General features: G+C 39.1%; 1 protein-coding gene across 3 annotated transcripts in view; it reads right to left on the bottom strand.

The window, feature by feature from the left end:
* Positions 1–27,642, bottom strand: part of NRPC2 (nuclear RNA polymerase C2) — a 232,475-nt gene that overhangs the window by 101,381 nt on the left and 103,452 nt on the right. For all 3 annotated transcript variants that reach the window (XM_089999321.1, XM_089999320.1, XM_089999322.1), the window contains exons 22-28: positions 17,208–17,312; positions 17,054–17,134; positions 16,834–16,965; positions 16,710–16,754; positions 14,371–14,448; positions 14,125–14,264; positions 3,187–3,271 (exon numbers count right to left, since the gene is read on the bottom strand). In XM_089999321.1, the coding sequence (XP_089855447.1) occupies positions 3,187–3,271; positions 14,125–14,264; positions 14,371–14,448; positions 16,710–16,754; positions 16,834–16,965; positions 17,054–17,134; positions 17,208–17,312 (666 nt within the window). The remainder of the gene's footprint in view (positions 1–3,186; positions 3,272–14,124; positions 14,265–14,370; positions 14,449–16,709; positions 16,755–16,833; positions 16,966–17,053; positions 17,135–17,207; positions 17,313–27,642) is intronic.

The following is a 27,642-nucleotide window of genomic DNA, read 5'->3' on the forward strand; positions in this document are numbered from 1 at the left end:
GTATTTACAAGCACTTTACCAATATGGTCGATCAGTATCTAAAGTTTTGTCTCTAGACATGTTTTATTTATTAGATAGTGTTTTGTTTCGCACTTTGGGAGTTAATTTATTTCAAGCTCGTACACGAGCTAATCTCAGAACAGAAGTATGCCCTACATACTACTGTGTACCTGAAAAGTCTCTCGGATCTTAGCCAATTTTGGGCCACAACTATTTTCTTTTTCCTTTTATTCGGAATAGACTATTTCATTATCAGTAGGATTCTTTGAACCCAGAGCTCTATTCTTGAACTAAGCAATGATGCACGTTGTTCTATGCATGCATTTAATATTTTATCTTCGCAAAGCGAAAAGTACTGTTTTAATAAAAATACATGCATGCATGTTTATAATATTTTATTTAGAGTATGATGTGCACAAAAAACTATTGTTTTATTCGATATATAATTCCTCAAAGTATGGTACATACAAAAACTATTATTTTATTTGAAGTATGATTATTTTATTTAAAGTAGGATACATATCAAAACTTATCATTTTATTTGAAATACTTATTTTATTCCAAATTTGATAAGAACCTATGTCACATGGGTGCGGGTGCGGGTGCGGAGATTCGGCACTTCCAAAAAACCCGGGTGCGGGCGTGCTGCAGGGGCAAAAATGTAATATATATATATATATATATATATATATATATATATATATATATATATATATATATATATATATATATATATATATATATAAAGGGGGTCGGGGGTTCCCTTTCTGCCGACAGCTGCTGTCTGTCAGCAGAATCTTAAAAAAAAAAATCGCAGCCCTGACAGACAGCTGCTGTCAGCAGAATTTTTAAAAAAAAAAAATCGCAGCCCATTTCAGCCCTGACAGAGTATGTCAGCAGAATTTTTTAAAAAAAAAATCGCAGCCCATGGACCTAAATGATCCTGGGTGCGGTCAACGCACCCAGGATCGGGTTGACCGCACCCGGTGCCGCACCCGCATCGAGTCGCGTCGACACGGGTGCGGCACCTTGCTAGCCGAATCCCTGTGACATAGATAAGAACCCAAAAATTACTTTAGTCAAAATCCTATGATGTGTGTGTGTGTGTGTGTATATATATATATATATATATATATATATATATATATATTTTAATGATTAAATATAACTGAATATATATGTCTCGAATATATATTTAAATATTCAGAAATCACATGCATTTGGCGGTAGAACTTACTTTGTAGGGCACAGTGATAACGGAAAATTCCCAAAAAAACTCTAGGGAATTTTCCTCCATGAAAATCTTTGATGTGCGAAGGTGACGTGAGTCGCGTTGCGGACTGATGATAGCGACTGAATTGGATGGAGTGAGGAACTCGGGTCAGTGACATAGTCAAAACTGAACCGGGTTTGGTTGTCTAACTGGGTGCAGCCCGGGCAGGTTCAAGTGAGGCAGACCAGGTGAGTAAGACTAGGTGAGGGAGATGTTGGGACAAAACTGAGTGTTGGGTTTGGTGGGTGCAGGCTGGGTGAGCTTAGCAGGGTGGTACTGGACCAATGAGCTCAGTGGTGAGCAGGTGCAGTAAGGTGGCTGGAGGTGACAGATGGCTGAGGTAAGTGGTGGAGATGGTGGGGATTCAGTTGCAGGTGGTTGGCTAATGGCTGAGTGGTGGTGCTAGATGGAGTGGCTGAGTTAGGTGACTGCAAAAGGGGAGGTTGTGGTGAGGGTAGTGGCTGGATGCAAACCTGTGCATATGCAGCAGGTGGCTAGGTTCGGTGGAGCAGAGTGCTATGCAGGTGAATAAGGGGCTGAGCAGATGGTGATGGTGGCTGGGTAGTGCAGCTAATGCAGATGGTGGGTAGGTGGTGCACCACCGGGTGTGGAAGAGGGAGCTGTCGTTTGAGTGAAGAAAAATGGGAGGGAGGAGCTGCTTAAATAGGGGAGGAGAGCAGGCCAAGCATTGCCAAATGGCAATGCTTGAGCCAAAACGTGGTAAGCCCCCTTTTCCCATGTGTTAAGGGGCTTACTACGTGTGAGGCTATTTAAAAAACAAGGGACTAAAACCATGTGAGCCTTTCTTGGGGTGTAAAGAGGTGGATCTGGATCTTGGGAAAGATCCATATCCATAGGATCCAACCAGACTTAATCTGGTCGGTCTTAGTTAGTTCTAGACTTTTAATTAGTTTAGGTTAGTTACCTTTTTACTATTAGTTAAGAACCTTGATTCTAAAAGAAATCATTTTGTTATATATATATATAATCTTGTTTAAATCCTCTATTTCCAAAAAATACTCCTATATAATTCACATATTTAGGTTATGCCCTTTTTCAGGTAGAAATTACCAATATGCCCTTATTCTTGTAAAGCATGTTCCGAGCTCGTATGAACTCAAATTTCAACAAAATCAAGACCGTTCTTCTTGGATTTTCGATACAAATGCAACCAAGTGTCCAAAACCCATAAAATTGACCTTCAAATTTATGATTTGGCCCTTGATTTTGCCGGGCATGTTTTGCAAGCTTACGAGCTATAATTTTGACAAAATCACTTGTGTTCTTTTCAAAATTTCGATGTGGCCGCAACCGTGTATTCAAAAATCATAAAATAGGTTGCCAAAAAATACTCATTACCTTAGATATTAATATTCAAACAAAAATCTCTGAAAATCTGTCGGGTATTACACATGGTGCTACCCCTTCTCATGTATATATGTGTATTCTTGGGGTATTTTTGTAATACAGCTGAGGGCCAACTGTGATAGCAGACCAAATCCCTTTCTTATTTTTCTCCTATTCTCCATTTACTCTCTGTTTTCATGGCATAACTTCCGAGGATTTTCCATAGAAACAACTGAACATTGCCAATTGCAACTCAGGAAAGTTTCATGTACTTTGTAGGTAAGGGAGAAACATAAATATTACTTTCCTTGCTTGTCTTCCTTATCGCGTTTCATGTTTGAGAACCTTTAACCGTTATAATGTGCCTAAGTTTCTTCTTAGGGCTGCAACAAACAACATTTGGCTAAACCAAATTTTATATCACGATATTTGTCAGTTCATACATCTTGTAGTTTAATGGTATTTTAGTAAAATTTGAAAAAAAAAAGAATTAAGGCTAAAATAGATTTTCAGATAATCGTGATTGAAAGAAGAAACAAATCACCTTGTAAAGCAGGAAAGCTTACCGCAAAGCGAGAATCTGTCACTGAGCGAGGCCTTACTATTCTATCTGATGTTTGATTGCCATATTTTTGGATAACTGCTGAAGACCTGCCATAGATAATTTATCCCACCAAGTTAAATGAAATATAGTTCAACTTGTTGACAAAAAACAATTCATAACAACGCATATCATAGGATAGTATGTGAAAAATGTTTAAAAACTAGTTGACTCAACTCGGTAACTCAGTTGACTCGGCTCATCTCGGCCATTCACCTGGGCAAAAAATTGAATGATCAGGTTTTCCACAAGACTCGGCTAAGCTAACCGAGTTTTCATAGGACTCGCACTCAGTTCAACTTATGACTCAGCCTAATTATATTTATATATATATATGGATTTATTTATCTATTGCATGAGTTTACACACATATTTTGCATAATATGTTTGTCTGTATAATTATGTAACTAATGCAAACATATGCTAAATGGGTTTTCTGGCACAATTTTGACCCCATAGATGTGTTCAGCATGGTCGAGTTACTAGGAATCGACACCCGGATCATGTGTTTTGGATGAGAAAAAATGTTTGGAATCTCAAAAATTTAGAAATATTTTGGACCGCTGTCTTTTCAAATCTTATAAAAACCCATCAATGTGTCAGAATTGAACGTTCCAAGAGATGATCCCTATAAAATCAAGTACATAGTTCACACATATACAGTCAGAATTTAAAAATAAAATGAAAAAAATGAAAAAACCCATTTAGCATGTTGTATTTAACACATTTGCATCACTATATATATATATATATTCAATACATTTAAAAGTTAACATGACCCAGCCAAGTCACCGAGTTACTCGCGGGGTCACAAGTCAGGCACTGATGAGTTGAGTCGTGAGTCACTGGGTTTTAAAACATTGATGTGAAAAATCGAAAAAGATAATAACTAAAGAATAAAACATAAGTTTACTGTGCATAAATGACACATTTCATGTGAAACAATATGAATTTGGTGACCATGGAGGTAGGGATGGCAGTGTGTTAAAATCAAAGTTACCGGAAACGCCTAGGTAAGTGGGAAAGTGTGCTTTTGAAGCACATTTCGGAAGCACGAAACGTCGCTCTTCTGAAACGTGCGGGAAAGCATGCTTCCCATCACGCTTCCCAGAAGCGTGCTTCCCCCATTTTTTCATTTTTTTGTATTTTTAATTTTTTTTTCTCTTTTTCGCTTCACCCTCGCTTCCTAGGTCGCTTCCGAGACGATTCCTGATTCGCTCCTAAGTCCTTCCACGCTTCCCGCTTCTTAAAATTTTGAAAGTGCCTCGCTTCCCACTTTCTCAACTGGCAACCATGGTTAAAATGCATGTATTTACACACAAACACACACACATATATAAATATACATATATAATACTCGATAGGGGTATTTTAGTCATTTTACATAGTTGTTTCTATAAACAACTAATTAATAATTATGATAGTTTACTAATTATATTTTTGTATTTTTTTTATTGAAGCCTTTTTATTTCACGCAAAAGGGGGGCCCACATAGAGTCGTTGGGACCCCCATCGATCACAAATGTGATCATTGGGGGCTCCCAACGTCTCTATGGGGAGCCCCAATGTCTCTCCTTTTTGAGCTTTTCATTTTGTATAAATATGGGTGGCTCCCCCTTGTATTCATTAAGTTTTAGAGCTCTTTTCTAATAAATCCATTTATTATTTTTAGTGTATTGCATTTTAAAGGCTTGTTGTATTGTCCCATAGTGGACTTGTCTCTTTATCCCTCTTTTGTATTTGTCCATTATAAGACATTGTGAATGATTTAGGCATTCTTTGTATTTTTGCATACTTCATTATATGGTATCAAAGCCATACGGTTCTTGGAGCTAAAGTCATGACATCTCTCTTCCATCCTCCATTCATATCTCATCCGCAATGGAATCAAATATCGACTTATCCTTCAAGCTCAATGGAAAGAACTACATGATGTGGGTATCCGCAATGGAAAATAACCTCAAAGAAAAAAAACTTTGGGGTTATGTAATGGGTTCTATTCCAGAACCTCAATTAAAGCTCACCAAGATAAAAGTAAATCAAGAGAAGGCACTTGAGGAAGATGCCCGCCTCAAGGCCATTGAAGAACATCAAAGAAAGGTGGAGGATTGAGAGAGAAACCATGCAAAGATTCTTGCATGCATGAATAATGTAGAGCTCAAGATATGTGCAAATATTGCTAAATTTCGTAGAACCAATAAGGCTTGGTTTTTTTATGAAGGGTATGTATACCCAAAAAGATCTTGCAGATGCATACTTCTTGCAAGAGAAAGTAAGAACTACTATGCAGAGGGATTTGAGCATTCAAGACTAGTATAGTGCTTTAATTCCTTTATGGGATGAGTTGACTCTTTTGGAGCCTAAATGAGTGGCTATTGAAGATGTAGAGCTTAGACAAAAAAAATGATCAACATGAAAAATTGTTTGAATTTTTATTTGGGCTTCGTCCCAAATTTGAACAAGGTTTTCTCTTCTACATAGATCCACTCTTCCTCCTTTGGAAGATGTCATTGCCGAAATTACTCAAGAAAAAACCCGGCTTGGCATGAGTAAAATTATAGATGAAGTTCTTGTCGTGTCAAAGCCCGACAATAATGTTAAAACATACAAACCACCACACTTTGGGAAACAAAAAAACTATAATGGAGGTAGAAGGATAATTATTTGTCATCCTTACTATGAGTCAGGTCATATTAAGCCCGCTTGCCCAAAATTAAGTGATACTTTCAAGCCTAAGGTTGCTTCCGTCGAAAAACCAACCATAAAAGAAGATAAAGGCAAGAGCGGAGATCTCAAAGAAACTCTTTAACAAATATTCATGGCTCTCCAACAAATACTCAAAGCTACCTCCTCAACATCAGGTGCTGCCATTGCTTCCACAGCGCCACCCGGTACATATTCTTGGATCTTAGATTCTGGGTCATTTTTTCATATGACTCTTCATAAAAATGCTTTAATCGATGTATGCACCAATTCAAAATTATCTTGTGTATCTATGGCCGGTGGAACTTTTTTAAAAACTAAAGGTATAGGAACACTAGATTCTAAAATTTCTCAAAAGTTTTTTGTTCCAAAAGTAAGAGTAGTTCCAAAATTAAACCATAATCTTTTTTCGGTTTTCAAAACTGTTGACCATGGATGTGAAGTGTATTTCTCATCTAATGGTTGTTTTGTGCAAGATCTTCAGTCCGAAGCGGATTGGGCAAGGCTATAGGAATGGACACCTCTACTATATGGATCATTTGATTCTTCATATAAACTCTTTTTGTACTTATGTCCAAGAAGCATTGAAACTTGACACAAAAGACTTGGACATCCAAGGTACTCAAAAATGTATCTTTTTTCTTTTGGAAACAAATTTTGTAAAGAAAAAGATATAAATTGCAAAGATTGCATTTTTGGAAAAAATGAAGTCTATTCCATTTTTAACTAGAACTTTCATTTCTACAAGACCTTTTGAATCGGTGCACTCGAATGTTTGGGGTCCATCTTCCGTGATATCTAAAGGTGGTTATTGATATTACGTAACATTCATTGATAAGTTTACTAGATATGTATGGAATTATTTCCTTAGTCTAAAATCCGAAGTTTTTTTCTTTAAAGAATTTTGCATGAAAATTCAAAATCAATTTCAAAGTAGCATATCCATTCTTAGATCTGATTCGGGTGAAGAATACATTTCCAATGAATTTCAAGATTATTTAAAGCAAAATGGAATTTGTCATCAAAGGTCTTGTCCTAGAACTCCACAACAAAATGCGGTAGCGAAAAGAAAACATAGGCATATTATAGAAACCGCTAGAACATTGTTTATTTCAAAAAATATTCCTAAGAATTTTTGGGCCGAAGCCGTTTTGACTTCCACTTATTTAATAAATCGTATGCCATCTTCAAACTTAAAAAATATCTCTCCTTATGAAAAAAATTTTATCACACCCAATTTCAATTGCCTCCGCATTTGTTGGTGTAAATGCTTTGTTCTTTTGCATAAAAGAGAAAAGTTATCTCCACAGGCAATTGAATGTGTTTTCCTTGGATATGGAGAAAATAAAAAAGGGTATAGATGCTTTGATTACAAAAATAATAAACTTTATGTCTCAAAAGATGCGACCTTTTTATAAGATGAAAATGGATTTGAAAATCCTGACAAGAAAGATGAAATTGACTATTGTTTTTATATGATCTTTCCTCACCAGAAGATATGTATGATGATTCTTTAAATTATTTTGAAGTAATAAATGATACACATCATGAAGTATCTACTATTGAAACATCACCAAGTAAGAATGACATCTTTGATAAAAAACTCCAAGTTTATACCCGACGAGAACAAGATAGACCTATTAGTGCTTTAGATATTTTTTTTTCAAAATAATGCATCTATAGAAGAAGCCGCTCTTAGGCGATCTACTAGAAAATCCATTTCACCAAATAGATTTGTGTGATATGAATCACTTACACCTAATTATAGGGCTTGTCTAATAACTTTACACTCGTATTATGAGCCGACACATTATAATCAAGCAAAAAATATACCACATTGGATTGAAGTCATGAAAATCGAACTAGATGCCCTCAAGAAAGCTAACACTTGGGAAATAGTCAAACTTCCTCTAAATAAAAAATTTATTGGATGCCGATGGGTTTTTAAAGTTAAGACTAAAAGTGATGGTTCTTTAGAACGATATAAAGTTAGATTTGTAGCTAAAGGATATTCACAAGAATACGGTATTGATTATGAGAAAACTTTTGCACCCGTAGCTAGAATGACTAGTGTTAGAACCTTAGTAGTTGTTGCATCAACTACAACATGGCCAATATATCAATTAGATGTTAAAAATGTTTTTCTTAATGAAAAACTAAATGAAGAATTATATATGGATCCTCCGCCAGGGTTTAACATTGGACAAGTTTAAACTCTTAAACTTTTAAAAGCCTTATATGGTCTTAAGCAATCTCCCAAGGCTTGGTATGATAGATTTAGTGATGCCATGATTAAATTAGATTTTCGCTAATGCGCTACTGACACTGCTCTCTTTGTGAAAAGTGTAGAAACTAGTATTGTTGTTCTTTTACTTTATGTCGATATGATTATTACAGGAAATGATCAAGTTGGTAATTGTACTGTTAAAAATATGCTAAAAGATAGCTTTGATATGTCTGATTTAGGATTCCTAAGATACTTCCTAGGAATTAAAGTTGCATATTCTCCTCGAAGATACATAGTTTCTCAAATGAAGCTTGCCACAGATATATATACTAAATCTGGAATTTCAGATGGCAAGAAGGTGGAGACTCCTGAGGTGATCAATGCAAAACTAAGACTGAGGATGGAGTTCTTCTAGAAGATCTCACACCCTATAGACAACTTATTGGCTCTCTCACTTATCGGTTCATTACCCGACTAGATATCGCGCATATCATTCACTCAGCTAGCCAATTTCAGCATGTTCCTATAACTGTGCATATGAGTGTCGTGCTAAGAATCGTCAGATACATAAAAAATATCATCACTAAAGGGCTATTTCTACCCTCATCCTCATTAAATGTTGATTGAGGAGGTAACCCTAATGATAGAATCTCAACTACTGATTTTTGTGTCTTTTTAGGAGATTCTTTAATTGCATGGAGATGCAAGAAGCAACAAAAAATCTCGATGTCCTCTACTAAAGCAGAATACAGGGCTATGAAAACTACAATAATGAAACTTGTTTGGATACGAAGTCTTCTCAAAGATATGGGTGTAGACATCTCTGGTCCTTCGAAGTTGTACTGCGACAACAAAAGTGTAATTTATATTGCCAGCAATCACACCTTCCATGAGCACACCAATTATATCGAGATGGATTGTCACTATGTTTGTGATGAATATCTTAGAGGCACAGTTACCCTACCATATGTCACATCAGAGTATCAGTTGGTGAACTTCTTCACTAAAGCTCTCCCTGCTCCCCGTTTTATTTTTCTACTTATCAAACTTTCGGTAATCTCCCCGTAAAGTTTGAGGAGGGGTGTAAAAATACATATATATATATATATGATTGGGGTATTTTAGTCATTTTACATAGTTGTTGTTATATACCACTATTTAATAATTATGATAGTTTATTAATTATATTTTATGTATTTCTTTTTTAAAGCCTTTTTTCACGCAAAAGGGGGCCCCACATAGAGTCGTTGGGACTCCCATCAATCACAAATGTGACCGTTGGGGGCTCTCAATGTCTCTATGGGGAGCCCCCAACGGCTCTTCTTTTTGTGCTTTTCATTTTGTATAAATAGGGGTGACTCCCCCTTGTATTGATTAAGATTTATAGCTCTTCTCTAATAAATTCATTTATTGTTTTTAGTGTATTGCCTTTTAAAGGCTTGTTGTATTGTCCCAGAGTGGACTTCTCTCTTATCTCTCTCTTGTATTTGTCCATTATAGGACATTGTGAATGCTTTAAGCATTCTTTGTATTTCCATGTACTTTATTACAGAGTGGATTGGGGCCCGCCTCGCCCCATTTGGACCGGTGATGAAGAACATGGAGGCGGGGATGAAGATTAAAATCAAAACCCGTGCAGGGATGGAGGCGGGGGTGGACTTACGCTTTCCCCCGCCCCGCCCCGTCCTGATCCCCGCCTTGCCCCATCCCCAATCCTTCTAAGGGATGGCAATGGAACGAGGTGAAACGGGGTCCCGCCACGCCCCCCCGTTTGAACCGGGGATGGAGGATGTAACGCCCCGAAATTTTAACCCAAATTTTAACTTTTTTTTTGTAACAGCGAAAACAAGTAATATTATAGGGTTAATCATTTCGGAACATTACAGTGGGAGAGAAAACCCAACACATTTATTTCATTTCATTTATCAATGAAAATCATCAGAGTTTTAAATGATATGAACAATTAAATTACAATAAACCCAAGCGATCCCTGGAACAGTAAATCCAAAATCGCGATCTGATGCCTCATCCTGAAGTCGCTCATCATTTCGATTGTTTACCTAAAAACAGTAAAATTATAGGAATTAGACTTCAACTGTCTAAGTAGGAAATCTGTAACTTTTAATGCTGGTATATCATGAATTTGGTATGTAATGTGAGTGTCAGGTGTGAATCTTTAGCATATACAAAAGTACGTAAACCAACCTATGCAACAGCAGTAACAGGCTTATACATAAGCAAGTAAAGCAGACTATGTATATCTAAGCAGCTAAGCAGATTATACAATATTTATAGTTAAGTAAAGCATTTTATGCAACAACAATAATTAAGCAAGGCATTAAGCAAATAAGGCATATTCTGCAACAGCAATAACAGTAACATGCATAACATTCATGTAACAATCATAATATGAATTCAATTATCTCATATCCACACATTTCAGGATTTGCATTTCATCACAAGCTCATAACATAAGGCATGCTTGAAAGAATATGAAATTATCTCTCTAGTAACTTCACTCACTGTGATACCTAACTGTTCTAAATAGTGATTATTTTATCTTATCCCGTGGGTACACACAGGCCAAGGCAATCATCACAAAAGAGAACGTTCGGGAATATATTATTCAAGGTTGTCTTATTACCCGAACGTTCTAACTGAGACTGAATCCCCAAGAGAGCGACCAGTAGCCGAGAGAATCTCCCAAGGGCTCAACACAAACAAGATGTATCCCCAACTTCTGCAGAAGACGTTGAACTACCACTTAGGACACATAGGTAGTCCAGATCCCCTAACTCCGAGGACTGGGGACCAACGAGCCGCTTTACGCTCGAACCAAAACACATGTCCTCGAAGTTTGGTACCACCTACCCTCTCCAAGGTAAGCCCAAAACTGAGTGGGTTGGTTTCATTATTTAATTTCTTTCCTGAAGTAAAGGCATTTCCCCAACTTCTTTCTACTGCCATAGCAGTAAATCCCACCTTAGTCATTTTACCAAGGTATATAAACCATCTCAATCCTTGTTCCATATTGATTGCGTAAACCCACTCAGAGTGCTTCGGTGCCTTTAAACCAGTCAAGCACACAAGCCCTGATGCCTTTAAATCAGTCAGGCCACAAAAAAATTAAATGTAAGTTTCTCATCAGTATTATGATCATTATCCAGAATATTTCGGTATCTTTAAATCGTCAAGCACCAAGAGCTCGGTACCTTTAAATCGGTCGGGTACACAACATTTACGATTAAGTTTTATCATTTTTATTGTCATAGTACACAAGCTAATAGCCCAAGTACCCGCAACGGGTAATCCATTCATGTAGCCCCTTTAGGCAAAGCACATATCCATATGTCACTAAGTGCATTGTCATATGTTTGGAACCAATATAACAACCTCATTCCTCAAACACAATTAACATGTTGCATACAAGCAAGTAAAATCATACTTTTTCTGACAAGCAGTTAATGCATATGTTCGATCGTTAGTTTGTGATTCCACTTACTTCACTAATGTACAGCTCCTGATCTAAAGTAGAACTTGGAATGTAATGAAACTTGCAGTTTTATGTGGAATCTAAGCTGAAAATAACAGAAACTGTAAACCCATTCAGCCTATTTCAGTTATACAAACACAAGAAATTCAGTGCACAAGAGAAGTGACAACTAGGTATTATTCAGCTAGCATACTGAAATTCTAAAAATCCAACATGAATCACTTAGTCATTCTACTGTATCCCACATATTAACTAAGTGATGTACAGCACGCTGTGTTGCACAAAAAAATAAAAGAAAGAACCATAATTCATTCAGCCGCATGAACTAAACACCCCCATTTTTCAGTTCAGCCATCATATAGCCTATACATCAAACAATTCTTTCAACCATTCTAATGCATTTTACAGGACTATTAAGTATCAAACAGCATGTTGTGTTACGCAGAATAAAAACAACTAGACATTCATTCAGAACCGATGGTGTGATCAAGATAACGCAGCTGAACCCAAAAACAAAAGCAAACTGTCTGTTAAGTTCTCCCATAGTTACTGGTTAGAAACCCCCAAATCAGAAGATTTGGGGTTTTCGAACAGGTTCAATCGTAGGGTCAATAACAACTCATAAACATATTAGGTACACACGATAATAAGACATGAATGATCAACATAAATAAACGATTATTTAAAGGTATGCAATATTCAGCATTTAAGTATCCAAAACAAATATAGTGATGATTTAGACAATATCAGACCTTATTTGAAAACAGTCATATAAAATCAGATTTGAAAAGATAGAAAAAGAAACCCAAAATCTTAGTTAGGGTTTTCAATACCAAGGTCAAGAAAAGAACCCAAACTCAAACTAGGGTTTTCGATTGGAAGGGACATAGATTTTCCATATCAATTTCAGACAAAATAACCAATCAGAGAACGAGGAATTAATCTTCAAGAAAACACCCAATCGGTTAAAAGGGTCTCCCTGCGATCATAAATCCTCATCCTCTCCTCGAATAGGGTAAAACACGAAAACCCATAATCATGGTCGCATCCATTGTAAACCCCCAACCTCCGATCTTCTTGAATGTCCAGCAACCAAAAAACCCCAATCAGTTGATTTGGGTTTTTGGTAGATGGTTGATGGAAAAAATACCAAATAAGTGACGTAGCTACCAATCCCCCCCCCTCCAGCCCATCGGCTTGAAGTTTTCTGGCAGCCAATAATCCCAACATGGTTTTAGAATATGTGAACAACACGGTCCCCTTCCCTTGACAAACCCCCACACATCCCGAAACATGAAATACCTACACAAATAAGCACAGTAACCTACCTTTTCCGATGACTGGAGGAGGTTGCTACAGCGAGAGGAGGTTTTCTGGTGTCGGTTCCTCGCTTGCTGCGAGAAGGAGGTCGTCGGCGACATTGGTTGCTGGCGACGGCGGCAGCAGGTGGTCGGGAGGTTTGCTGACGACGGTGCCCCTGCGTGCGCGAAACTAAAATAGAGGGGAAATCACGAGCGACAGAGAGAAAAGATTCTTCGAAATAAAGGGAGCGAGACCCCTCTCTATCCACTTTTAGCGAGAGGCGACCGGCGGTTACACCCCCCTCTTGAAACTCTTTATTTTCAAGAATCGTGCCCTACGCACAATTCATGAATCCTGTTTTTAATTATAACGCAGTCGGGTCCGGGTCCAAACCCCGCGACCCACTACTCGGGATCCAAATCCCAATTTGGATCTGGGCTGATTATGAGAGTGGATCCGGATTGGTTCTTTAGTGTTGGATCCACAAGGAACGTGGATAGTGGATCCACAGGTTGGATCCATTTGGGTCCAACCCAAATTACCCAATTCTTCTCTTATAATACATTTTAAATTATTTTTTTATTAAACATTATTACTCCGTATATACTTTTAATACCCATATATATATATATATATATATATTTCCTTTTGGATCCGAGTAACGGATCCCGAACCCAATATGTATAAAATCACTCGAATTTTACGGGTATTACAGAGGACATGAAACGCGAATGGAGGCGGGGGTGGAGGTTAAAATCCAAACCCGTGCGGGGATGGAGACGGGGATGGAGGTTCATATTTTGAGACGGGGTGGGGGTGGAGACCTTGTCCACAGCCCCCACCCCCACCCCGGTCCAATGCCATCCCTACATGCAGGGGTAAATAAACCACTTCAAAGAGAACACATAAAGAACTAACTTGTTTTCTCATAGTTTTTCTCTAAAACCAACTCACTAAAATCAATAAACCAAATACTATCTTGACTTAGATGTGAACCATCAAATACAGAATCAACTTTGCAGATTTGGAATAAGTTAGCTTCCAAACAAAAATAGCAAAATATGGCACTGTTTATGATGCAGTTTTTTCTTTTTTGACCACACATTGGCATTAATAATTGAAACACAAGTAAGAACATTTCTTATGAATGAAAGAAAGCTCAAAGCTTTGATGCATACTTTTTCAACACAATGCAACGGCCAAAACCACGATCCAGAGAAGATTTATTCATAACAATGGCATCCTCAATATCATAACCACTATAACTCATAACAGCCACTGTTGCATTTTGTCCAGCTCCAAGTTTGTCATAGTTTACCTGAAATGGGTGGACATGGAGCAGCTAACAATTATTAAGCATATTTGGAAGGAAATTAAGAAAGATAACAGAAGTTGGAAGCAACAGGCGATGGATGACTCATCACCAGCTCAATTGTTTTTGTCGTTAACAAGGGTCGCTGAGGGTAGACAAGGAGGTAAAGAAGAGTGTCCATTCGATAAAGCTGCAGCAAAAATACACATGCATCATTCAAAGGAGTTGAAACTAGCATCCATCAGAAAATAGCAAGACTTTCATAAAATTAATGTAGCAAATTAAAATAAAAAAACAAAAGCAATAAGTAATAAGTAATAAAATCAAATTATATGTACACAGAAAAGAATGGTCTTCCAACCACGCAGACACTCCCACATGTATACAGACATCTACTCAAGTATATATCAAAAATTTCATCGAAAAAAGTATATATCAGAAATTTATAAAAATACTGTGGTGATGAAGAGAGCCCCTACTATAGTAACTATAGGACAGGAGACAGTTTAATGATTTTCATTGAGATTCATTGTCGTATTTATAATCTACATTCAAGAAAACTCTAGTTCAATTCAGATGTTTCACACAGCAAATATTAATTGGATGTGTAGCATACAAGATGCCATATTTTCAGATTCCAACAAAACATTCTGTGTCATCATTTTTTATTTAAGATATACAAAATCTACCTTTTGCACTTTTATATGGAATACTAATGCAATCATAGAATGCAAATCCAGAAAAAGATGCCTCCAGTAACTGCCATTGTTAAATATGCATATTTGTAAGAATATACTCTTGAATATATATATATATATATATATATATATATATATATATATATATATTTGTATATACAATATGTATATGCATTTATTTTTTGTATTTTTCTGTCATAATATTTTTTATTTTTTATTTTCTTTTTTATTTTCTTTATGTTTTTTATTTTTCATAGTGTAGCTGTTTGGCTAGCCGTTAGGCACTCCTAAGTCCTAACAGCTAGGTGCCTTCTCCCTCTTGTATATATAATGGCTGAATGCCCACTCTATGTTGGGCATGTTTTGTGCATATTTTAAGAGCAATAAAATAATTATTTTTTACTTGTGTGTGTGTGTGTCTGCCCTTAATGGCTCATGCTATTTTCCCTGAGTGGCTTTGTGAGCGTGGACTCTTTGAAGACTTTTGATTGTTAAAGCACAGCCATGGAGATAGCCTATTGCATACATGGGATTCTGGCTATTGCTGTATGGGATCAAAATTTGTCGAAGCAGCCCTCTTGACGGTACCTCATTTCGTGTCATTGCTATAAATATCAATCGCAGCAATATGTTGATGGGGAATTTCACAGGACGCCATAGGATTCTCTACAAAACTCAACGGAATATGGACATTTAAAGAAAGAAAAAGGAAATCAAAGGTTTGTTTTTTCAGAAATTTAAAGAAAAGGGTAAAAAAATTTTCAAATATAAAAATAAGAAATAGCAAAAACCATATCTACAACATAGAAAAATAAGAAAATTATTGTGATATCATCACGATAATATCATGGCATTTTCCAAACATCAGTAGGCAACTGTGACAATGTTTCATCTACATCAGCAACAAGCATGTTCCCCATCTATTAAAAAATAACAGTTGGTTGATGAATCAAAAGTATGTAAGACATGTTATGGAATGACAATGAGGCGAAAGTTTCAACATGAAGCCTGAAAGCTATGTCACAGGGACTCGCTAAAGAGGACACCGCACCTGCGTCGACGCAACGCGGGTGCGGCACCCGGTGTGGTCAACCTGCACCCAGGGTTATCTTTGTCCAAAATAGACTCGGTCAACTTTGACCGAGTCCATTTTGGTGCATTAAAAAAGAGATGGAACTCGAGAATGGGTAGGGGTACCTCGAGCCCCCCCCCCCCTACATTAAAAAAAGAATGGGTACTTCGAGAAGGGGTAAAGAGGGATGAGGCTCAAGAATGGGGTACCTCGAGAAGGGGTAAAGGGTTGGTGTGAAAAAAAATATATATATATATATATATATAGAGAGAGAGAGAGAGAGAGATATAGATATAGATAGATATATATATATACCCTCCAGCACCCCCACACCCAAGTTTCTTTAAAGTGCCGCATCGCCGCACCCACACCTATGTAACATAGCCTGAAAGCCATTATTACATGTGTGGCTGCAATGTCTCTCTATTAGACTCTTTTCAATTTTGTGCTATTCATTGACTGATCTACACATGAAATAGATCCCATGACATCTATCTTTCTAACAAAACCCAAGATCAAATTCAAGTGTGCTACTTCACAGGTTTAGAAAAACAAAACTAATGAGTTGTGTGCACGTGTGCTGAATTTGACAGATAGATGTATATGGACAGTACCGAAGTAAACTAAGGCAAGATAGCATCTGCACCACTAATTGAAAGAAATAGCATTTAAACAACTTACCTGATTATAAGAAATATTTCCCATTGCTTGCTTTCCCATAGCACACTAACAGCAAAAAGGAAAACCACAATCATATTCCATGAACTAAAAATAAATAAATAAACCATCAGGAAGGTTGTCAAACCTGGTAAGTGTTTCTCGGTGATTGATTATGGTGTGGAAAAGGAATTAATCCCGCACAAACACCTAATATAGTAAAGGGCTCAATTTCGATATGTGTGGTTTTTATTGTTGCTTCTTCCTCGTATAAAGCAATCTGTCATTAGAAAATAATCATGCAATGCTTACATGAATGCAGGAAGAAGCAAAAACAATATTTTGGGAACAAAAGGCATCCAACTAACCAAAGCATTATTCTCCTCGTTCACATCTAGATATTCGACCAATCCCTCTCGTACAAAATCATCAAAAGAAAGCAACCCAAGCTGAAACAGGAAGTGTTTAGTGCATTGGACACAATATTCAAGCACACCATCAGAAATGTTATTCAAGAAAAACCTGAATGGATGCCATATGATGTTCCTTGATCCTGGAGACCCCATTATCAGCTATGACAAGTGGACGACATACACGGCCTCCATCAGAAGCAATGTAAATGCATGACTGAAATACATTTGATTTCAGTGTGGTATGAGGATACAGTACATTGAATTGAAAAAACCACAAGGATAATTGAGCAACAAAACAAAAGAAATAAAAGTATGACTTTTATATGGAATAACAATTATTTGATCGCTATAAACAACATTTCATAAACCATGCAAGGAAAAGAAACTATATGTTGGACTTTTTAGAGAAAAGTACTTTGGAGATTCGTATACAACAGTAAAGATCAAAGAGGAAGATAAAAATCTCACATAGGAAATAGCTGCATTTTCAATTTTCTAGAAAACGAAGACAATGTGACCCAAGTACTAATGGCCTATGATGGTGACTCCATAATGAAGATTCCCTTGTTATCTGTCTTTTTTCATGCATCACTTCAATATGTATTATCTTGTCTGTCTTGTGATTATTCTGTGCACTAAGAAAATCCAGCTTCAATATGAAATCTTTATATTCCCCACAGCAATGGAATATTAGCAATCCAACAAACAGAAGCCCTAGATTTGCTAATTTATCTTTTTGCAGACATATAACTTTTTTTCTTGAACTTCTTTCATCCCTCTTATACATATTTGTATGTTTTTTTTTTGCTTTTTTTTATTTCGGGTACCAGCTAGACTGCCTAGGCCTCGCTTAGGCCTCACCCAGGCTTTTTAGGGGCTCACCACCTAGGTTGTGCCTAGCGCCTATGACAACTAAGGAAATGAGGCACCGGAATCTAAAAGCCAAAAGAAGAAAATTGTGTGTCATAATTGTGGAGAACCAAAGCACATCAAACCCTATTGCCCCAAATTCAAAAGAAAAGATGATAAAAGAGTTGCAAGTATAGAAGCATCACAAGGGGGAAAAAATGAGCCCAATGGAGATTCAAAATCCATTGGAAACATGTCTTTGTCTCAACTAGTGGAGGCCTTGCAACCACTTCTCAAAAGTTCATCCGAGTTTTAACTGGCAGATTTCTTTACGAAGGTGTTTCCTTCTCCCTGGTTTCACTTTTTGCTTGACAAACTTTCGGTGATCATACCGTAAGTTTGAGGGAGTATTAAAAATATATATATGTATATGTGTATATATATACATAGTTATATGTATATATATATTGCAGTATTTGTATATTATTGTAATAGGAAATACCCATTAGTGGTATTTCAGTCTTTTCACGGTGTTCTAATAGGTTCTAAGCTATGTCACACGGACTCGGCTCCAAGGTCGCCGCACCCGCGTCGACACGCACCGACACGGGTGCGGACACGGGTGCGGCTCGGACTCGGTCAACCCGACCCTGGGTGTGGTCAACGCACCCAGGGTCATTTTGGTCCATTTTTTGGAAAAAAAAATTTGAAATTTTTTTTTTTTAAATTTTCTGGGCTACAGCTGTATGGAAAAAAACCCATCACAACTAAAAAAACCTGTCCACTTTCAAGTTTTAAGTACAGAATGGGCACAACTCAAGTTTTTGTGGTTTTTTCCTGTATGAAGAAAGTGAATTATTACAGTGTATGAAGAAAGTGCCCAAAAGTGAATTATTCCTGTACGAAGAAAGTGTACAGAATGCCTTCACAACTCATCACCTGTCCCCTAATGGGCACAACTTTGACCGAGTCTTATATATATATATATATATATATATATATATATATATATATATTTTTTAATATATATATAGCCGAGTCCCCGTGTCCAAAATTTTTGAAATTGCGCCGCACCCGTGTCACACCCGCACCCGCACCCATGTGACATAGGTTCTAAGAGATGTGTTTGGCTTCTTTTTCGAGCTTCCTGAGATTTTGATCTTGGGTATTCCTTATTTACTCCAAGGATTGCAAGGAACTCGAACAAAGATTCGGCTGGCGAATGGTCAAATATTAGGAAAAAATACTCTGACATGTATTTTGACCAATGAATGCAATAGAAATTTCGCGGACGAAATCATTTTTAAGGAGGGTAGGATGTAATAACCCGACAAAAAAAAAAGTTTGGATTCGGGCCGGATCCGACCCGGGTAACTAAGTCGGTTGCGTGCTTTTAAAAAAGCACGCAGCGACGAAGGGGGGAGGTTCTCGAAACCTCCTTCCCCCTCACCGTCTCTCTCACGACGCCCATCTCTCTTCCCTTCTTCCCCCTGACTCGTCTCTGCACCCTCTCTCTCGCTGGAGACCCCGGTCAACATGCCGCCACCTGCGACCTCCTTCCGCCGCCGCCGCCGGCGACGGCGACGGCGACCCCCAGGTATGCCCCTTTTTCCTCTTTGCTCTCTCGTCTCTTCCCCGATCCCCTCTTTTTCCCCTCATCTTTCCGTTGCGCAGGGAGGGGCAAGGCCCCCTCCCTGCGACTCTCTTCAGCGAGGGAGGGGCCGAGCCCCCTCCCTGTGCCACTATTAGGAGGGGAGGGGTCGAGCCCCCCTCCCTGCTCCTTACTCCCCGTGGGGTCACGGGAGGGGTCAAACCCCCTCCCTGTGCCCACTCTTAGCAGGGGAGGGGCCGAGCCCCTCCCTTTTCCCTATATCGACAGGGGAGGGGGTTGAGCCCCTCCTTGCTCTCCTGTCAGCAAGGGAGGGAGGGTCCAGCCCCTCCCTGCTCTCCTGTCAGCGAGGGAGGGGGTCGAGCACTCCCTGAACCCTCACCTTCTCCGTGTTCAGCCGACCGACAGGGGGCAGAGCCCCCTGTCCTCGCCGCTTGTCGGCAGGGGGACTCCCCCCTTGTCTCCCTCTTTGGTTCGATCGACAGGGGGGCAGAGCCCCCTGTCGTTGTTCTTTCACGTCAGGCTGGGCGAAGCAGAGCCCCGTGCCTGGGTCTTTTCTTCGATCGGTGGGCACGGTGGGAGGACTGGGTTTCTTCCCGCCGCCCTATGCTTACTGGGTAGGGGAGGGTTCGGTTTTTGCTTGGCAAACAGGGGCTCATCCCCTGTCTTTGTTTCTTTTTGCTGGACAGAACAGGGTCGTCGCCGCTTCCCTTTTTCAGAGATGGCGGAGGTCGAAGTCCCCGACCCCTCTTTGCATTCTTGGCAGGCAGGGGCGAAACCCCCTGCCTCCCCCTTAGTGGCTTGCAGGGAAGGGCTCGCCTCCTTGCTCTCTTGGCAGGCAAGGCGAAGCCTCCCTCGTTGTTTTCTTCAGGCAGAGGTACAGCCCCCTGTCTCCCTGCTTCTCGCTGACAGCAGGTCGGTAGGGGCTCGCAGCCCCTGCTCCTGCTTCTTGCACTTATGGCAGGTGCGCAAGGGCATGATGCCCCTGCCTCTGCTTCCCTTACGTCAGGACGGCGACGGTGCCCCTGACCTTCTATTTTGGTGTTAGCTTGCTAAGATCGTCACTTTTGCAGCTCGTACGATGGATCCTGCTCGCGCTACACGACCCGAGCCTTCCATCGCTTACACTCGCAGACGCCAGCAAGCTTGCAACTCCCAAAGGTAGAGGAAGATTGCACAGAAGACTTGGACAATTGAATTGAGTTCAATTAAGTAAAAAGGACAATTAAATAAATATATATATCATATATATTTATACGAGTACGCATTTAACTCAAGGACGTGGTTTCGCGATCCTTGTCATTTACTTTGTCGTTGTGCATCGCGCAAAGGTTCTGCACTGCACTCCTGCTTACGTTCTTTACTTGCCGTTGCGGGTTGTGTTGAGGGTTTGCGTTGCACTTCTGCTTACCGCCTTTACTTTGTCGTCGCGCTTTGCGCCTAGGCGCTTGCTTTTGCATATATGTTGGTATTGCCTTGCTATTGCAGATGACGTGCAGGTTCTTGCTCTTTGCGTATGCCTTAAAGGCATCCTCGTGGAGGATGCAAGGGGCATTTACCACTCTCCCTCTTGCGACAAGAGTTTAGTCGGGAGCGAGCGACACATCCTCATCTAAGGGGAGGGATACCTCATAAGGATCCTGGCTCTTTGTGTGCGCAGTCCTGTAGAGTCGACTTGAGATTTTAGGGAGTTGCGCAAAAGCATCAAAGACTGCTCCAAATCGAAGCATTTGGAAGAACGTGATTGGTTGGTTCCGCTCGCCTATTTGGCATATCTAGGGTGATCCCGAATTGGGGGTTCGAGCGAACTTCTTAGTGGGTGTTTTGTTGAGAAACCCGTATCCCGTCTATCGAGGCCGTTATCGAGTCATTCGAGATAATCACATTCATAATGTTGGCACAAGGTACTGTTGTTTCAAAAGATAGAGTAAAGTTGATAAACTTTACATCTTTGTGAAACACTCATGTTGAGGCTTCTATTGAGGAGTTATACCCCCTTCATCCTAGAGTACTTGTAGTCGTGCACGACACGTCTAGTAGTGCGATGATCGGATGAGACGATCGTGCAACCTCGAACAACGCTAAATGCAAAATGTTGTAATCACATAAATGGCCTCACATTCGCCGTCACAGGCAAGATGCTCGAGTGGTTTAAAGACCACAGCATAGGATGGGTCGTTAGTTAAGCAACCCCTAACGCACCTATTCGCTTCTGGTTGTCTGTCAAGGGAGAGGACAGAGCGGTACAAAACTCCAATGGACAGGTTGTTAACAACCACCCCACGGGCAATGATCCGGCCTCCCCAGTCATTGGAGTTAAGGGGAAAGGGGCTACAATAGTTAGCTCAAGACTTCTGTAGAAGTTGGATGCATCCGTGGCACTGCTTTTCAGCCTCTAGGGAATCCTCTCTCGGCTAAAGCCGTCCCCTTTGGAGCGGACTCAACTAGCTATTCGGGTTATTGAAAATACATAGAATAACAAATGCCCGAACTAGTCTCAGTTGTTTCTACGTTTTGCCTACGCGTACCCGCAGGCCAGTAATTATCGAAACATAAGGTTTGTTCACACTAGTCGTTAGGTCGTGAGATTCACTTGCACTACTGATTCGCTTGCACTATTGATTCGCTTGCACTACTGACTCACTTGCACTATCGATTCGCTTGCACTATTTATTCGCTTGCACTACTGAATCGCTTGTTTGCTCGGTAATTCAGTATGCTTCTCGTTGAGCTGTGCACGTCTGTCAAGACGTTACTCTAGTTGGTTAAACTGCTTACGCAGTTCTTTGCGGAGTAATAAGGAGTTTCTCATACTAGTTAAATGCTTATAATAATAGCATTATGTCAGTTGCTACATATTAGCGTGTGACTTGCTTTATCCTTTGGTCAAACTATTTGGTGCTTATTTTAGCGTAGCACTTGTTGGCTTGCATCTCTTATGATTGATGTGATTGCATACAGCTCGTAATCTACGAACTGGTGGCAAATAGGATTGATGTGGCCGCTTGTCTTATAAGTTGTTCACATATTGTGATATAACTGCTGCCATATGTTTGCTTATCGTGTATAGCTTATGAATGGCTTGTGATGCAATGGTTTATGCCTTACGATTAATTTAATTACTTGTTGATGGACTGAGCTATGTTATGGTAATTGTATGTTTTACGAGCATTGTTATGATTGAAACAAAGGCCCTTTTTAATCATAGATTGAAATGAAAATATGCCCTAATTATGCAAACAGTTATGTTCTATATTTTGTCTTACTTTTCAGTAAAAATGTTTTATCTGAATTGACTGAATGTGTTTAATATTCTGAATTACCAAAATTGGTATAGACTAACCAGACCATCAGAGGTATGACCCTTTAATGGGTTTTTGTTCAGGTACAGGTCAGTAAATGCAATGGAACAAGAGTGGCATCGAGGAACTAGTACTCTCTGGAGGATCCAAGGACCAGCTTGGGACTTTTGTTCATAATATTTTATATGCCCAAGTTTTGAACTATCTGTATATTTTGTCAAAAATGATGTAAATAATATTTTGGTTTTCACACTGATAATAGCTTTGTCTTATTTCACCCCTATGGCTCGCTTGAAATTTTCAAAATTGGACTCAATATTAAATCATTTTTCGTCGCCAATATTTAAAAAAGAAATTGTTTTAAAATTTTAAGTAAAATTTCAGCTTTTAAATTTCAGGGAATCACATTATATATGTGTGTGTCAAAAACACATGCATTCATGTAAACAAAAAAAAAAGATAAAAAGATAAAAGCGAAGAAAAAAAAGAGTGGAGGGGCGAGATGAGGAAGAAGAAGAAAAAAGAAAAAAAAAGAAAAAGAAAATAAAAGAGAAGGTAAAAAAGGAAGAAGAAGAAGAGAAGGGGTGAAAGGAGAACAAAGAAAAAAAAAGGTAAAAAATAAAAGCAAAAGAAGAAGAAATGAGAGAACAAAAAAAGAAAGCTTTTCGGGTGGGAGGAAGAAGAAAAAGAAAAAAAGGAAGAAGACAAAAAATTTAAAAATAAAATAACAGTTGTGTCCCTGCGGCCTAAGGAGGGACAACCTAGACAACTTAGGTCGAAAAACAGGGCCCTACCGCCTATACCCATAAGCCTCGGCGGTGGCCATGCGCCTAGCCTACCTAGACGGATTAGGAGCAGCTTTTGACAGCTAAGGTCTACTTCTACTTTGTCTTAGAAAAAGGGGCTTCACGTTCACCTGTGCAGGAAAAGGGAAAATGAGGTATTAAAGAAAGAGGCTGCAATGAGAGAAGACGCCAGGCACACTTCCTGTGTCTTTCATTGTATTAAATATATATTGAGTACATAATGTTTTAGGGTACGAAAATACCCTCTAACAACAGACTTAAAATACATTACACAGCAATCGGATCTTGAACAGATCCAGTACATGGATCGGGTAGGGTAGGGTCCTGTATATACACGAGTTGGGTCCAAGACCCAATAACGACTTCGTTTCAGCCTCCCTCAAGTTGTGCATGGTCCTGGACCATGAACAACTTGCCTTTCAGAAACCAAAATCTATTTTTTGTCAGCCCTTTGGTGAAAATATCAGCAACTTGTCTTTCAGTTCTCACAAACATAGGCTCAATCTCTTTTTCTTCAACCTTTTTCCTGACAAAAAGTTGATCTATGTCAATATGTTTTGCTCGACTATGATGAATGGAATTGAAAGACATATTGATGGCACTTTGATTGTCACACAGTAGCAGTGACCGAGCAATCGGTTCTTCCATTTCTGTTAGGAGGTGCCTTATCCATGTAGCCTCAGCAGTGACAGCAGCCATTGACCCTGTATTCAACCTCAGTACTTGACCTAGCAACCGCCTTTTGTTTTCTACTACTCCAAGATACCATGTTCGATCCAATGAAGCTGCAATAACCAGATACTGACTGCCGTTCATCTGGATCACCCGCCCAATCAGCATCAGCATAAATAATGATATCATGACCGCCTCCTGGATCTAATTCACTTTTCCTGTACACCAGCCCATCACCAACTGTACCATTTAGATAACGAAGTATTCGTTTAACTGCCTTCATATGCGGTGTATGAGGTTCGTGCATAAACTGAGACACCTGATTAACTGAATACACTATATCAGGTCTAGTAAAGGTCAAGTATTGCAGCATGCCAACTATGCAACGATACTTAGTGGGATCTCCATATATATCCTTCTTTAGAACTCAATTTTTGATGAATAACACTTGGAGTTGCTAGTGGCTTACAATCTTTCATGTCTGCCCTACTGAGAATGTCCAAGGTGTACTTGTGTTGAGTAAGTGTGAGTGTATCACATCTTTTATCAACTTCCACCCCAAGGAAATATCGCAACTCCCCTAGATCTTTCATCTTGAATCTCTGATTTAATAACTTCTTAAACTCCTCAATGTGATTTTTGCATTTCCCTGTGATAATGATATCATCTACATATATCAATAGAAGAGTAGTGAAATCTCGTTCGCTGTGAATGAATAACGAGTGATTCAGAAGAGACCGAGAGAAACCGTGCCTTTGTATTTCTAGTGAAAAACTCTCGAACCAAGACCGAGAAGCTTGTTTCAATCCATAGAGTGCTCTTTTCAGCTTGCATACATACTGATTGGTGTCTCATTCTGCATACCCAGTGGGTTGTTCCATGTAGACTTCCTCTTTTAAATCCCCGTGTAAAAATGCATTTTTCACATCTAACTGGCTCAATGTCCATCCATGTTCAATGGCTAGACTCAACACAATACGAATGGTTCTCATCTTAACGACAGGGCTGAAAGTTTCATTGAAGTCATGTCCTTGTTCTTGTGGGAATCCTTTAGCTACAAGTCTAGCTTTATACCTTTCAATGCTCCCATCTGGTTTGTATTTTATCTTGTACACCCACTTTGACCCAACGACATTTTTATTTAGTGGTCTAGGCACAATCTCCCATGTCCCACATTCATGCAAGGCTTTCATTTCTTCATTCATTGCTTCGACCCATCTTCTAGAACTTGCATCTTGATAGAACATGAGAGGCTCAACCTCTTTATTATGAAAGTTAAGAATATTTGAAAATCCAATGAAAAAATTTTATAGCTTACCCACCTGTCAAGCGGATGTCGAGTCCGAGAGGATCTTCTGATGTTCAGCATCTGTGGAGGGGGGTCAGAAGAACCCGTATTTGTACAAGTAATGGATGAGGGCTCTTTCTCTCGTCGGGTGTATACAACACCCTTATACCTTAGTGGCTCCAAGTTTTGTGTGACAACCTCTTCTGTTTGAGATGCATTTGTTGATTCTTCATATATATCTCCTTCTGACTGCAGTCTGCAGGACAATCTTCCTTAGCACTGGAGAAGGGTTCTGAATTTAACCATGGATAGTACACCTCGACATTGGGACTTGAATTAACAACATGAAGACTTGAATTAGTCGGCTGATAGTCAAAATTCATTTCGTCAAAAACTACATTTCTCGATATTTTGATGTGTTTGCCCAATGGATCATAGCATCTATACCCTTTGTAGTCTTCAGCATATCCCACAAACCTGCACTTTAAGGCTTTGTCTTGAAACTTATGTCTCAACGAGTTGTCAATGTGAACATAGCAAACAGACGCAAACACACGTAATTTATGATAATCGGGTTGTATGCCAAATAGAGAAAAATATGGTGACCTATTTTCTAAAATGGTCATGGGCAATCGGTTTATCACATGAACCGTGGAGTGGAAAGCTTCAGTCCATAATGCAATAGGGAGATTGCTCCAGTACATCATGCTCATTGCACTCTCAACAATATATCGATGCTTCCTCTTAGCAATCCCATTTTTGTTGAGGTATATGTGGGCAAGACACTCTTCTCTTTATCCCATTATGTTGAAGAAAGCCAACAAAGTCACTAGAGGAAAATTCACCTCCTCCATCACATTGGAAATTGAGAATGTTGGTAGAGAAATGCTTTTGAACAAAGGAATGAAATTTCTGAAACAATCCAAAAACTTCTGATTTGTGCTTCATGAAAAATATTCAAGTATAGTGTGAGTAACTATCAATGAAAATAAGATAATATTTACTGCCAGAAAGAGAAGCAATTGGGGCAGGACCCCAGACATCAGAACATATGACCTCAAAGGGCCTTGAAGCTCTCTTATTAATGGAATTGAATGGCAAAACACGACTCTTACATAAATGACAACTAGAACACTTTATATCAATGACTTCTGAACTCAAACTAGACTTAGGAATGAGATTATTCAAGACAAATTTTTCAATAAAATGACGACCACAATGACTCAGACGACTATGCCAAAGTCTTGGCTTATTACATTCAGAAATGGCAAACACAAACTCAGGAAGGAGAAAGAGATTGGTGTTGATGAGGCTTCAAGGATGAACACGCAGAATGAGCAGAGGAAGGATCTTCTTTAAAGATGTACATGTTGCCCCATCTTTTTCCCTCAGCGAATGTCTTCATCGTGCGAAGATCCTTGACATAAACAGAAGAGGGAGTAAATTCAACTGAGGCATTAACATCATCAACAAGTTTTGAGACAAAAACAATGTTCTTCTGAATATTAGGAGCATGAATAACATTTGAAAGATTAAGAGAGGACTTAGACATGGGTATAATGGCATTTCCAGTATGTGACATGGGGTGATGAGATCCATCTCTCGTGACTATGCTATTTTTACCAACATAAGGAGTAAGATTCAAGAGTTTACCCTCATCACCTGAGACATGGGTTGTTGCTCCGGAGTCGACGTACCAAGTGCCTTTATCATTTTGTTTCATATTCAAGCCTGTCAAGGCTGCCAATAGCAACTCTTTTACTTCTCCATCCCTCCTAGCCACTGCTTGTAGAGTTTTTCCCTTATTTTGAGAGTTGCTTTAATATGTCCTTTCCTATTACATAAAAAGCAGATGGGAATGGGTCTTTGTCCTTGAATATTGGGCGTTGGAAGTATACCACGACCCCCAAAGGTATTTCTCCCTTGTCCTCCCTTTCCTCGAAAGAAATTTTCTCTACCTTTACCATAAGTCATCTCCGTGGCCAGCACATCTTGGATTCCTGAAACCCTATGAATGT

The sequence above is a fragment of the Nuphar pumila genome, chromosome 3 (genome assembly GCF_984573655.1).
Source record: "Nuphar pumila chromosome 3, dmNupPumi1.hap1.1, whole genome shotgun sequence".
Classification (NCBI taxonomy): domain Eukaryota; kingdom Viridiplantae; phylum Streptophyta; class Magnoliopsida; order Nymphaeales; family Nymphaeaceae; genus Nuphar; species Nuphar pumila.